The sequence below is a fragment of the Solanum stenotomum genome, chromosome 4 (assembly GCF_019186545.1).
Source record: "Solanum stenotomum isolate F172 chromosome 4, ASM1918654v1, whole genome shotgun sequence".
In the NCBI taxonomy this organism is placed as follows: Eukaryota; Viridiplantae; Streptophyta; class Magnoliopsida; order Solanales; family Solanaceae; genus Solanum; species Solanum stenotomum.
In genome coordinates this window covers 60,664,529-60,679,352 of record NC_064285.1, presented here as the reverse complement: position 1 = coordinate 60,679,352, position 14,824 = coordinate 60,664,529, and the positions used below count along the sequence as shown (strand labels likewise).

General features: G+C 35.0%; 3 protein-coding genes across 3 annotated transcripts in view; 2 read left to right on the top strand and 1 right to left on the bottom strand.

Annotated features, from left to right (window-relative positions):
- Positions 1-14,824, bottom strand: part of LOC125862923 (probable protein phosphatase 2C 55) — a 217,629-nt gene that overhangs the window by 200,753 nt on the left and 2,052 nt on the right. The gene's annotated exons all lie outside the window — the stretch shown is intronic.
- On the top strand, positions 1,006-4,850 carry LOC125862932 (uncharacterized). The gene is made up of 2 exons (XM_049543056.1): positions 1,006-1,345; positions 4,454-4,850. Exons 1-2 carry the CDS (start codon positions 1,189-1,191, stop codon positions 4,735-4,737), a joined length of 441 nt encoding a protein of 146 aa, XP_049399013.1. The 5' UTR covers positions 1,006-1,188; the 3' UTR covers positions 4,738-4,850.
- On the top strand, positions 5,745-13,174 carry LOC125862918 (probable folate-biopterin transporter 4). Its single transcript, XM_049543039.1, has 7 exons — positions 5,745-6,083; positions 8,655-8,782; positions 10,369-10,590; positions 11,039-11,494; positions 12,104-12,301; positions 12,392-12,529; positions 12,650-13,174. Exons 1-7 carry the CDS (start codon positions 6,003-6,005, stop codon positions 12,909-12,911), a joined length of 1,485 nt encoding a protein of 494 aa, XP_049398996.1. The 5' UTR covers positions 5,745-6,002; the 3' UTR covers positions 12,912-13,174.

The window sequence follows — 14,824 nt, the reverse complement described above, 5'->3', positions numbered from 1 at the left end:
TAGAACGTTTACGGCTAATTCAAATTCATGAATATTTACAAGACCAAAACAACCCACTAAGTCACTCCAAACCTACCTTGCCTACACTCTTTAAATTTTTTACTAAGATATATTCCGTCTTGTCTGATCACTCTTCTCTTACATCCTAGGATAACACTCTCAACCTCCTCAACCTTAATACACCCACAACACCCCCAAATTGCGATGCCTCTTTGAGTGCTTCCAACTCCCTAACATAATGTTTTTTCCCTCTTTGTTCAAGAGTTTATGAAAGTATGTTTGCTACCTCCGTCCAATGAGTATCTCTTCCACCAGAACTTTGTTGTCCTCGTCCTTGTTACACTTCACTTGATCCACGCCACGACTCCTCATTTCTCTCACGTTGGTTATCTTGTACAATTTCTTATCCCTTCCTTTGTCCTTTAATTCCACATACATGTGTTCAAAAATATTGTCTTAGATGTTGTACGCTAACTTCGTATCCTTCTTTATTAATTTATACAGTAGCGGATCCAGGATCGTTATTAAGAGGTGTCGATGGTTGTAGTAAAAAAAATATAATTATGAGGTGTCGATAATTGCAGTAAAAATATATAATTATGTGGCTTCTAGGACTAGAATACACAACCTCAAAGACTTTTCACAACCCCTTAACCACTAGACTAAGCCTAGAATACACAACCTCAAGGATTTTTCACAACACTTTACCCACTAGACTAAGCTTTTAGCTTGTGTTAAGAAGTGTCAATACTTATATATATAATGTAATTTTCCGAATGAACACTCCTTCGATATGGGTGGATCCATCCCTGAATTTATACCTTACCCGATTCGTTCATTTTTCCTCCCCATCCTTACTTTCCACTAACTTCGCAAACATTATACTAGTTTTAACTTTTATGTATATTGTATGCACCATCCTAAACCAGCATTAAACGAGCCCTAATTTTAATATTAAGTCAAATTTTATCATAAATTATAGGTTTGTTTGTTTAGAAAATTACGATGGTCCTTAATAATACTCCAAATTCCAAAAGTACCGAGTCACCGACGAAACACACCTAGTACAAGTGAACCGGGTTCAAGATACCGGTCCAACCATCTCTCAACTACTTGATTAAAAGACTTCACCGGTCCAATTTTGTGCGCTATGAAAATGAAATCAAGAAGCCAGTGAGCTAAGCAACAATGGAGTCAAGTTGGGGTAAGGTATTACTTTACCTAACTCTAATTACCAATTTGACCCTACAAGGTGTTAGAGGTTGGACTGGAGAGATTCATGGAAGAGTTGTTTGTGATGTTTGTGCTGATTCTTCTGTTGGTCCAGAAGACCATGTTCTAGAAGGTTTCTTCTTTACTCTTATACTGGTGTATGTTGTAGATTATTTTTTTCGAATTCTCGTTCGAGAACTACGATCTTTACCACTGAAACTTCAGTTTCAGATTAATCGGAATGAATAGCAAAACTTTCTATTTAGGGCAATGAAAATTGTGAAATTTGAAAAAAAATGAAGTAGTTTTTGTTTTTGTAAGTGAAAAATGGTTTTTGGGATTTGGGTTGTGCTTGACCATGAATATTAATTGGAGTTGTTTTTAAATTTTTATGAGTGATTTGGAATGAAAAAGTGAACAGCTTTTTAGTGTTTTTCGAATTTCAGAATTTTTTGAAATTTTATGGCTAAACATGATTTTCGGTATTCAACCCCCAAAAAAGTAAAAAATGTTCATGGACAAATAGCCACTAAATGAGTTGGGTATAGAACCTATGGTTCGAATCGGTTGTTATATGTTTGCTTTTAGCGTTTGTTGTTATTGATGTTCTAGAGCTTTGGATGATAGTTGAGAGTTTACTAATTTTATGATTTGTCAAAAAAATTGGGGTAGGGGAAGGGAAAATTGGGAGGGGTACAAGGTGGGAATTAAACTCTCATCACGAGTTTTGAAGTTCAGATAGTAAACCGAGCTACTAGGATTCCGCAGATTGCAGTGTTTTCAGAATCATGTTGGACATTTTTTTCCGCTTGATTAAATGATTGTTACATTTATGTTGGATGCTTGCGGATAGTTTCAGAAAAATTGGCCTGCTTTAAGAATTTGTGTTTTCAAAGCCAAATGTACGTGTGTTTGTACCCTATGGATCAATTAAAGTTCCAAACTTTCAACTTTGTTATCAGTCCTAGGCCGTTTTGGATAACTACGCGTAGCATACTCATCTGGCTCCCAACAGATGAGACCATCCTTCTATGTCATCCGGAAGGGAAACAAAGTTATTTCTTCATTTCTATTTAGTTACTCTTTTCATTTTCTAACTTGGTTGGTTAAAAGGAGATGAATACTTCCGTTTTGCATTAAAACTAAAGCACTATGTTCATAAACCTAGTTACAAGTTACAAGTAAGCTAAAGCATTGGATGTCCTAATCATTGAGTTCTTATTACTCCTTCCATCCCAAATTACTTGTCATTTTTTGCTTCTCGAGATTCAAACTACATGAACTTTGACCCATATATTAAGATGTATTTTTTCACCGTATTGATATAAAAAGAATAGCAACTTATTGTACTTCCTTTATAGTTTTCAAATAGTAGTTTTAAAATATTGAATTTGGGATAGAGGGATGAGTGAGTCACTGATTAGACAATTAATGCAATAAAAAATCACAAGAAGATTCATTGGACTTCTAGTAAATGGTGCATCAAATTATAGAAATCAATTTACTTTGGGTAACTTATGGTGACATTGTTAAGAATATTTGAGAACATGTTTTTTGCTAACCAATAAGATTTGAACCCTGATGGACTATTTGTTTTATTTGATATTCGATGCTAAATATGTAGTGAAGTAAAACAAATTCGTGAAATAATGAAGAGGACTAAATAATGCTCTCTGTTTCCTCTCCTTCCATGTACCTATCCGTATGCACTTACATAGATATATAGGCTAAGCAACCCTCTATACTTTGTGTGCTCCAGGGAAAGAAGTTATTATTTACCAATATTGACACCATGAATCTATCTCCTTTTCCTGGAACTGTATAGATTAGAATATCTCCCGTTACAAAGTTCTGTTGAATTTGTAAATGCAAAAGTGAAAGCTGATGGGCTTGGAAGCACACGGAAACTCTTGGGATGTGTATTCAAGTACTGACGCATTGCACTGGTGGAACACCATCACTGTGCATGTTCAACATCACCCTTAATCTCATCCGCGAGAATAGAAAATTAAGAGAATCTTACTGCACCAGTAGACTAAGTAGTGCAGACTCTTCACTTTCGGTGCCGCACTCGTGTTGGATTCTCCAAAAATACACTACTTTTGGAGAATCCGACACACACCTGTTGACACTTTTGAAGAGTTCGAGCAACATAGCCACTAGATGCCTAATGTTCAGTAATTCTCTACTTCAGTCTTCCTGCTACCTTCTATGCTTCTGTTTGATTATCCTGCCATGCTTAGTTTATCCCTTACCTTTCCTTGATTATAGACTTTGCTACTTCATATGCTTTTGTTGTTTGGTTTTGCCAATGATATTGGGGCTTTTGGAAAAAAGGTGCCAAAATAGTGTCATAGAAAGTCAGGGAACTTGATTTATGACTCATTCATATTAGGCTTCACTTATTAGCCAACTCCAAAAGTCTATCGAGAATTTCCACGTTGAATTCTCCTAATTTATCAAAAAGTAAAAACAATCTCAACAAAAGGGCATGAGTGGATTATTTGACAGTGTCAATATTACTCATGAGTACCATGATAGTTTGGTTGTTCCACTAATGATGTCATGATGGTGAGAAGGGTAACATGCCCAATGTCTATCGCCATTTTAGCTCGTTCCTTTTTCCTAACCATCTATAGCTAGAGATGGAATACCGTGTTGAACAGTTGCTTGGTGTTCTTCTTTTAGGCAATGTTAATCTAATTGGTAGATCCTAGTTTTGCTATCCTCCTTCCCCACTTTTTGTTCCAGACATTTCATTTCATGGCAAATTTTACTCTTCACCCCATTCTTGTTGGCTAGAATATGCTCTGGCTTGTACTCTTGCACGTTTAAGGTCAAACAAAAGACCAATCAAAATTTAAGTCTGCGACAAAAAAATCTCTTTATTGGACTCGTATGGGATAAAGTCCAAGCATTAGGTACTCATGTGCATAATTTTTACTTTCAAATGTTTTAATGTTATCTCATAATAATAGATGTTACATTGTGCCTCTATGTTATAAGTTGTCTCTCTGGACATCTTTTGGTATCAAAACTTTAGGCAAAGAAGGCATAGAGCAAAGTGTTCGTACTCTTTTTGGTTTATCGACTACGTTTCTGCTGATGATTGTGATTGTGTGTACTGTTGATGCTGGTTCAACACGCAGTGCAAGACTATCTTATCCACGGATACATGTATAATAATAACAGTTCACTTTTCATTGTATCTGAAGTAGGTTATCGTATTTCCTTGTTGCAGGTGCAGAGGTTGCTGTTCTTTGCATTACCAAGACCGGGGAAGTTCTCAATTATCAGGCATTCACAGACTCCAAGGGGATATATAGAGTAGCTGAGACAATGCCAGCGAGTGATCGTTGGGATGCATGCCTAGCAAGACCTATCAGCAGCTTCCACGAGCACTGTACACGTCTGGGAGATAGCAACTCCGGGGTGAAGTTCAGCTACAATCATCCTTCAGGATATTCACACACAGTCAGACCATTTGTATATCGTCCCACCAACGTTCCAACATATTGCATCTAATAAATATATAATGTATCATATGGTATAAGCTATGTAAGCTTGTTACTGTTATTGTATCCTTGGTTGCCTTTATTTTTATTGAAAATCCAGTAGCAATCTGGATATATCTGGTAGCACTTGTCTGTTCAGTTTACTCAGTTAAATTGATGATTAGGTTAGTGTAAAGATAGTCAAATGAATTCTTGTAGCAAAGAATACATGGTCTGCTAGGTACAACAACATACCAGTGAAAAAGATCATGATAAATTCATAATTAATATTCATTTAGATAACGACAAAAAATAATTATATAAAATAAGAACTATTTTTATTTTTATTTTTATCTTTTTGCGAATTGAAGTAGGATAAACATCTATTGATAAAAAAAAATATTATTAAGAAAAGAATATATGCAAAAAGATAACAAATAATATGTTTATTTGAAAGAGGCATTTTTGACTCATTAAGGGACAATAAGGACATTTTGATCCTTTGATATCTATGCATTTCAATTTTGAGTGTGCTGAGATCAACATTCAAACTTACATAAAGTTGAACAATTAGAACCCACATTATATATAACAATTTATGTGAGACACACCCGAATTCATTTATATGATGTCATGTGAGATGTATACTGTGTCATATAGGACACGTATGTCTACTTATTCAGCATTATATAAAAGTTTAAACACGTAGCTACTTATACATACCCAATTTTGAGGTATAGATATCAAAAGTGACCAAGTTAAATAGTACTTTTATGTATTATGCATTTTCGATACATTTTAAATATTTAAAATTTTAAAACTATAAGAATTACAATGTTTTTTTTTATTGAACTCCAATTAAGTTTTTTTGTTGTTTTTCTACCCGATGATTGAAGGACATATTCGAATTATGATTAAATCGACTCATTTTGCAATAATGCTCCACTATGAATTTTTTTTTTCATATTCAACCGTCAAACTCGAGGCCTATGATGAAATAGTCCATTACTATATTTCAATGTAAATGGGTAAAATACAATTACTCGGGTCAAAGGCGCTGGTCCACTGTGGACTTAACAACGGCAAAGAAGATGAAAATGAAGAAGAAAAATGGCAAAGAGGAGTAATGAATACGTCAATGCAGCTATGGCAACAAGTTTATAGATAGATTTCAATAAAGGATCCATGTAATCTGAGGGCATCCCAATTTTCCAGTCTTCTATACCATATAAAGGAACGACTGGAGAAAACAAGAATCAAATTTTTATTTTTTTTACTGAATCGATCGATTCCAAAATGATCGGTTGGTTTAAGCAGTTACATACTGCTTTTGGGGCTTCCTTTCTATGGCTTGTTTGCCTCATTTACTTCACACAGGTTCGCCTTCTATTTCCCATCTTTTTTCTTTAATTCAATTTATATATACTCATGATGATTTATGCCTTCTGTTTCTCAGTTCAGCATTTGGGGTAGAGTGGGTGTTCTTTTTTTTTAGTGTTGTGAATGATGGGGTTTCTGGGTTTTTAGATTATATCTGGCTTGTTTTCTTTTAAAAATTGTTCCAAGTCAAAATTCAAGATTTTGTTGAGTTGCCTGTTCTGGGAATTTCTTATCTCCACCTGGAGTGATTTGAAACGGGCTAAGTGGAGTAGAATGGATATTGAGGATTCATATAGCCGAACCAGCTAGTTTGGAATTGATGTATAGTCCTTGTTGTATTAGGTGACATGATTATCTTAACCTATGGATCAGTTCTTTTTATGGGTTGGATGTGTTCATTGCAACAACGTTGGTTAGCAATGCGTCAAGGTTATTTGTTGGCTACTTTTTCTTGCTTCTGCCATCAAAATTAATCATCAGGGTGCCAATTAAACATAATTTGCGTGGAGAATCTTAGTAGCTTAGTTAGTTGGCTACTTGAACTTTCACCTTGTTGGTGAGTGTTCCGTTCCCCATCTTGTAATCCCCTTCCCGTTTCTCCTTGCCCCTACCCCCAATTTTATTTTATTTTTAAGAAAAAGTTGATTTTGCTTAACACATAAAACATGTCAATGGTAGTGATGATTTGAGATCTTTTTCAAATCAACTCAAAAAGCTGCTGGCTCATTTTGTGTCCCTTCAAAAACATGGCCTGCCGGAGAATTTAGGTGTGGATGCCATTCAGTTTTCAAAAGACTTTGTATGTTCTGGTGAGACTAAAAAAGAGACTTCATCTCGTCTTGGGTATAAATACATCGTAAATTTTCTGTGGTTGAGGTAAACATAGTTGGATAGTGATTGTTGAATCAGAAGATGACAGTTTGATTGATCCAAGCAGTGCGAATCAAAGCCAAAAGGAGGTCTTTGGGTCAAGAGCAACTCGAAAGTACTTTTCTTTGTTTGAGAATGAAAAGTACGTTACTCCAGTCCCATGTTGGAAGTACTGACTTTAGTGGATTTAGTAGAAGATTTAGAGGATTGAAATGTGGAAAGTTCAACAAAGCTTATTTAAGCTCACCGGCCAAGTGCATCAAATATTTCGTTCTCAAGAAATGGGGAAATTGCAGTTTAGTTGTAACAGAAAAACTAGCAATCATTGTGTCTGTTCAGCAAATGTTTAAACCCTATTTGGGCCCATTATCCACCGAGTTTAGAAGGCTGTAATTGGTCCAAAGGGCGGGTCATAGGCGGATTTCTCGGTTATCAAAAAAAATAAAAATGTTTAAACCCTATTTACTTTTTCTTCCATAGGTACCCTAGTGGTGGAGTGAGAGAGGAATAAAAGTCCTCAATGTGCTTTTTAAGCGCATTGACTTCAATAAATTAAAACATAGAATTTAACCCGTGACGGTTGAACACAAAGAACAACTCCTCAATAGAGGTTTGGTGAAATATGGTACAGGACCAGATGTGGAAAAGCCGTTGCAAGATGCTAACACCATTAGCTAGAAAACCAATATATTAAGATCTTGGACTCAATATGCTGCTGTCCATAAGCAAAATGATTTCACCTTGTTGCCTCTTTTATTTGCTCCGACGAAGTCTCTTTTTTTGACATCAGTACTTCAAATTTGTTGAATAAAGTCTTACAGCAGAGCTTGGACAAAATTATGCATTGTGAACCAACACTATTGTTCTCTTATCTAGCAAATATAAGTTTTGCTGTAATAGCAGTTATCTCGACTGTGTATCTCAATGAGATATCTTAGGGATCATTTGATTGGCTACATTGCTAAATATTCTCTACATAAAATTCCGCATTGAATTATATGTTCAGTTGGCTGTATAAGAAAAATAAATATTTGACAAGTAATCCATTGTTTGTTGGCCACATAAGTAATGCATCACTTGGTTGGCAGTGTTAAGTATGTTGGCCACATAAGTAATGCATCACTTGGTTGGCAGTGTTAAGCTTAATACGACATAGCTTATGCAGGGATCTTAATTCTTTTTTATGTGAGATATAATGTGGAAATAAAAACATGTATATTAGCAATATGTAGAATAAAGTCTTTACAGTTGCTCTTAAAGTAGGTAATCCCTACATAACATTCTCTGTATTATTATTCATTGCATGACAATAACTACATTATTATTCACTGCATAAACATTCTTTGCATTATAATTACTGTGTAACTAGTATTTGAACAAAATGAACCCTTAAGGTTTTCTCGCACTTGTCTTCTATGTGGCCTCTCAAACTCTGATAGAGTATTTTGGCAGCCTTTTTTATGTTAAGAGAGCGGGCGTATAGTGTTCCTCTGCTGTTTCCTCAAATTAAACAGCATTTACAGAGGGGTAGGAAAGTGAATATGAAAAAAGAAAAGAAAAAAACATCGAGTGGTTGTAACCTCTCGGTTCTCCATACACCTACAAAATGCATTTAAGAGGTGATCAAATATTTTGTGTTGGAAGCTTATTATTTCCTCATTGGGTATAATTAACACCATTCTTAATTTTTGGAAGCAGGGGTTCAGATCTTTTGTCTGGACAGCAGTTTCATATCAGTTGAAAGACAACTTGAAGCTATCACCATCAGCCTCCCAATTTGTCACTTCAATAGCATTCTTTCCATGGAGCGTAAAACCTTTATATGGGTATTTATCTATCCTTGATACTCAGCCTCTTGCGACCTTCTCTAGTGCATATTTGTGAATGATTAGAAAATGGTGTCCTAGCAATATGTTTGAGTCTTATTCAGTATTGTGTAAACTAATATCTTCGAAACAGTTCTTAAGCATAGAACTGAAAACAAATTAAGCCAAACAAACTTTCAGACCAAATTGGGATGAGTTCAATCTGATTTGGTAGATCGTCATCATGAATGATTCGGTAGATCGTGGTGCTTGAATTGAGTGAATATTAGACGTTTGACGTTACTTTTTGAGCTTTAGAAACATAGACTTGAGGACTTGGCTTTGATAAGGACTAAGTAGTCCAACCACTACTCTGTCAAGTTCATCTTTTCAAATGATTTCCTATCATCTCTGTGGTTGTATCATACTGGTAATAGCCAGCCCACTTCAAACTGAAATTATCTATTGTCCTTTTCCATCTTTACTCTTTTAATTTGGGGGGCATCTTTGTTTTCTTTTTGTAAGTCAGAAAACTATTACTGTTTCAGTAATAATTTTCTTTGACTTACAAGAAGCTATTACTGTATCATGCTGTCCCTAGCTAATTATAATATGAGAGAGTACACAACACCACTTAAACCTATCCAACAATCAATAAAATGGATTTTCTCTGAGAAACAACATCTTGTCCTCAATGGTGTTCCTTTCTGTTACATGCTTTTATAAATATTCTATGGTCCAAGAGAAGTTCATTCCAGTTTGATCTTCTGATTGTATCTATGATGCTTTTCTTTTCTTTTCATGTATGATGTAATTATACCAAATCTGAGTATTTGGGGGGATTTGATTTTTCTGTCTTCTCCTTATTTTTTAGTTTCTATGTGTATGGGATGAACATTTCCTGATTTATGAACATGAGATTCAAAGTTGGTGTGAACCATGCACAGTTCATTAGCTTTTCCAACTGGCTGGCTGGCTGGCTGGCTGGCTTAACTTTTATGTAAATGTTAAGTAAAGCTAAGCTTGAGCTGAATATCAGATTATACTGAGAATTTAATGATCCTATAGATTTGGTCAATTAATCTAAAACATCTATGTGTCAGGTTACATATCAAAAGAAAAAAGTTGTTCAGATGTTTGGTTTCCTTCCATCTGATTGCAGTTCTGATTAGCAGTACTGGAAACAACAAAAGGAGCTGCAGATCAATGTAAAATGAATATTAAGAATAATGTTCTTTGCTAGGTGGCCACCTAGATATGTTGTAGAGTTACCATATAAAGAGAAGAGCTGTGAGAGAAAACTTCCAATAGTTGTTTGAAGTTATAATAAACATCAGGAGACCAATTTTTACCATATAGTAGCAGTTTATTGTGGAAGACCTAAGAATATGGCTTAAAACCAGATAAAATTTTCTTAGATCATGGAAATTGTCATTAAACAACAAATTTATTATAAGATGTTAAGATGGTCCTTAACTGCTGGTGTGCTGTTCATGACTTATGCTCTGCTCAGATCATTTTTGTCGTTTTCTCATGAAAGCTTGTTGGAAAATAGTTCATTTCTTGCTCTTCTGCTCCATCAACCATATTCAATATGCTCTTTGCAGGATATTATCGGATTGCTTTCCAATTAGAGGAAGGAAAAGAATCCCCTACCTTACGCTTGCAACTTTGCTCTCGCTGTTGCCATGGCTCATTTTAGGGTTAAGTGATTTCCTGAGAAATACAAGGATAGAACTCATGATTCTTTTGACACTGCAGAACCTGGGTTCTGCAATGGCTGATGTTGTAATTGACGCAATGATCGCTGAGGCAGTAAGATTGGAGAGGTATGTTCTTCTGCGTGGAACTTTTTCGGTCATTTAAAGGAACGTTCCCAATCTGAGTAATTTTATGCAGCTGTAGAAACAAACACATAGTTTTAAATGTATCTGGACCAAAATTAAGCCTTTGACAACACAACACAACAAAAGTAAATGTCAAATTAGTCGGATCCAATAGCAGATTGTACCATGGGTAAACTTGTCTATTCAGTTCATGATAAAATGTAGTTATATACAAAAGCCTTGCTTTCATTTGAAGTTTTTGATGATGGAATGCCCGGGTTTGTGTGTATTTGAATTGTTAATTTGTCACCTAATTGCGAGTCTCATTTTACATGCAAATTCGACAGGTTTAGAGTCTGCCGTGTACAAAGTGCGCCAAAAAGATTTAGATTAATTTTAGCTGTGCATGAAAGGCATGACTTCTTTTTAATTGAGCTTTACTTGTCAACAGGGCATCATTTGCTGGTGATCTTCAGTCAGTATCTTGGCTGTCTATGGCATTCGGAGGAATCTGTGGTAGTTTGCTAGGAGGATATGCATTAGACAATTTACGGATAGATATGATTTTCCTCCTTTTCTCTGTCTTACCTGCTTTGCAGCTCTTTTCGTGTGGTTTGGTTGAGGAGGGTTCTGTACAAGTTAAAGCATTCCCTGAAGGTTCTGCATTTAATGGTTCTGATATGACGAGTGGAATTATTGATGAAGAAGAGCAATTCTCTGGTGAAAAATCAAAAATTAGTACTTTGAGGAGAAAGAAGAGCCAGAAAAATACAAAAAGAGCGCCAACGACGGAAAAAATATTTCAGGCTCCTGAAAAAAAGGGATCATCAGTGTCTCCGTGGTATCAATCACTGAAAATGGCCACTTACACATTATTTAGGGCGTTCCGCCAGCCAGCCATTTTGAGGTAACTTGTGAAGAAGTTTTAAATTACTTTTTGTGTTGATGTTTTATAATTAATAATCACGAATCAATTTATTTTCCTTTTGGAGCTTCTCCTAGAACACTACCAGGCACCAACTGCAGTGTATTATTATGACATGATGGGACCTAGGGCTTGAAAATCTTCCTGGACATTCTTTTTAACCTTTGGTGATGCCATTTCTTTCTATTTGTGTACCATATTTGAAGGGGTAACAGGACCACGAAGGGACAGCTTTCGTTGGCATATAAATGGACTTGCATCACCTTAATTGAAATAATGAAACTGCGATTCCAAGAACATTTTCATCAGTATTGGCCTTGTATCACAATTTCTTAAGAAAGATCAAAGTGTCAGCATTACTTTCAATAGATTAAATTACAGGCCAAGTTATCACTTTTGTGGTGCTTCCATTTGATGAGTTTCATGCTTCCATGTTTCACAGCTCATGGGAGGTTGTGAATTGTTCATTAGTCTCCCATCTCCTTAACTTTTTGTTTATAATACCATTTCTTTTTTTGTGCATTTTCTTAATGAACTGATGACTGATGTTACGGTGGTTGTTCTCTTGCAAATTTTTCCTTGGGAGTCCAGACCAATGGCTTGGTTCTTTTTGGCTCACGTGACAGTTCCAAATCTCTCGACGGTTATGTTCTATTATCAGACAGAGTTCTTAAAACTAGAGGCATCTTTCCTTGGAACAGCACGTGTTCTTGGATGGTTGAGTCTCATGATCGGGACCTTGACTTACAATCGCTATTTAAAACAGATGAGATTGCGACATATTCTCATGTAAGTAGATCTGACTTGCAAACATGATGTGATGAAAGAATATTGACCTTGATTACCAAATACTTATATCCCTCTTTATAATTCATGCAGGTTTACTCAAGTTTGCTTGGCTATTCTGACTGTTCTAGATATGGTTTTGGTTTCTCGAGCTAATGTTTCATTAGGCATCTCAGACAAGGTTACAGTGCTATTTGGTTCTGCTCTTTCTGATGGCATCAATCAATTCAAGTATGTCCCACATTCTCTTATATAAGATCTTCTTAAAAGTAGTTATCAAACATCTGGAACAGCTAACATCTATTCCATTAAGTATGAAACAAGTATTTGAAGTATTTCTTCCTTTTGTAGGTTCATGCCCTTTCTCATCTTATCGGGACAGCTTTGTCCTCCAGGCGTTGAAGGGACTTTATTTGCATTATTCATGTCGATAAACAACTTAGGTTCTACGGTGGGATCCTTCGTAGGAGCAGGGCTGGCTTCAGTTCTAAACATCTCCTCAGGATCTTTTGACAATCTCTTCTTAGGCATTGGTATACAGGTTCTCTGCACTTTCATCCCAGTGGCCTTCATTTTCTTGATTCCAAAGGAAGCTACAGGAATATCAGCATAGTTCATAGATCATACATGCAGGTTACAGATTAGACAACAAAGGCTTTTTTTCTTCTCTTTATGATAGACGGATACTCGTTTTTTGCATTGAGATGAGCTTAAATAGAGCAACACGGTCAATGAAAATTCATATAGTCGACCTCAACTTGCTTGAGATTGAGGCATAGTAGTTGAATGGATACGTGTAGCAATCCTCACCTCTGCTTATTAACTTCTGTAATAGTAAACATCCAGAAGTTTTATCTGAGAACATTATTCTTGACAGTTGGATTTACCTTTTCAAACTTTCTAATTGGTAGGAGGATATTTTAACAAGTTTGATTGAAAGGATCAAGAAGTACACAATTAACAAAATAAGAAAATTATATTCTAATGTAAAAATTCGTAGTAATTCAAAATGTCTATTACATCACGTCATTTAATTTATTTTTTGATAAAAGTCAATAGAAGAAATTAATCAAATAATATTCTAATAAAAAATTGATAGTGTCATTAAAAGAGAGACATTTTGTATTAATTAAAGTCGATACAAATTACTTATCGAAGAAGTTTCAAATGAAATGCGGCATAATTAAAAGTATATTATATTCTAATCTCGCACTCCACATTTTGTCTATCACGAATATTACTCACAAGTCACACCTTTGACTGTATATCATTTTTTCTGATCTTGTGTTTCTTAGTATGATCACATTCAATTTAAACATCATTATCTTTGCTATCTTCATTTTCTGAACGTAACAATTTTTGATCGGCAAAATCACTCTATACAATATAATCGGTCTAACATCCAATCTATAGAACTACCTATAAGTCTTAGTGACACATTTTTATCACATAAGATATTGTACGCTATCATCAATTTCATCCAATCCGCTCCAATTCAATGTACAACATCCTCTTCGATCTCCCCCATTTTCTTTGATTATAGACTAAGATGTTTGAAGCTTCCTCTCTTTGGAATAACTTGTGTATCAATCCTCACTTTTCCATCCGCTTCATGTAGTGCAACACTAAACTTGCATTCTATGTGCTTTATTTTAGTCCGCTCCGCCTGAAGCCTTTAGACTGTAAGGTCTGTCTCCAACCTATTGTTAACTTCGTCACATATCTCGTCGATCAATACTATATCGTTTACAAATAACATATACCATGACTTCTTTTTGAATATGCCGTGTCAATTCATCCAACACCAAGACAAATAAAACACGACAAGAGTTTGATTCAAGAAGCAACACCATCTTGACTAGTAATAAATGTTCGAGTCTCCTTCACTATTGTTCTCACAAACACTTAAATATTGTAATCTTAAATTAAAAATATACAAAATATATCAAAATATACTTATTTTAAATATGATACGTAAAAAGTTTAAATTAAAAAAATATCAACATACATAATTTTCAAAATAAACAAAATAATAGGACAAATAAATAGAAAGAGATGATATTGCTCTTGTTGATGTGAAATAGATGATACACCTTCAGTGGAGGGATCGTGCCAAGAAAGACAGCAACAAATACAATAATATTACTATAATAAAATTCAGTTGATAAAAGAATAAAAGAAAGTGTCAGCAAATAACTATAATAGCTATAACATGGAGGCTGGAGCTACGGTGCATTAGTGGCCTAGTTTATTTGTAATTAAAAAAATTTCAAATTCAAGTTTTAAATATAAAGAAAATATCATTGAAAGCATCAGGATATAATCGAGACTTCAATGCAGACGGACTCCAAACTCTGGCTGGAAAGCCAAAAATAAAAGCTATAACGTGGAGATAACTTAGGAATTGGCAAAAAGCAACTAAAACTAAAAACCAACGTTTCACAGAGATTTTTATCAATCTTCTTAATGATTATATTATCATTAAAATCCAAAAAAAATAAAAAATAATTATCTTACACGCAAAAA

What these genes read in the sequence shown, in the direction of transcription:
- LOC125862932 (XM_049543056.1), top strand. Translation starts at nt 1,189, where the DNA reads ATGGAGTCAAGTTGGGGTAAGGTATTACTTTACCTAACTCTAATTACC. An exon ending in AGAAGACCATGTTCTAGAAG is followed by an intron (nt 1,346 to 4,453) that starts GTTTCTTCTTTA and finishes TCCTTGTTGCAG; the next exon opens with GTGCAGAGGTTGCTGTTCTT.
- LOC125862918 (XM_049543039.1), top strand. Translation starts at nt 6,003, where the DNA reads ATGATCGGTTGGTTTAAGCAGTTACATACTGCTTTTGGGGCTTCCTTT. An exon ending in CGCCAGCCAGCCATTTTGAG is followed by an intron (nt 11,495 to 12,103) that starts GTAACTTGTGAA and finishes TTGGGAGTCCAG; the next exon opens with ACCAATGGCTTGGTTCTTTT. An exon ending in AGATTGCGACATATTCTCAT is followed by an intron (nt 12,302 to 12,391) that starts GTAAGTAGATCT and finishes TAATTCATGCAG; the next exon opens with GTTTACTCAAGTTTGCTTGG.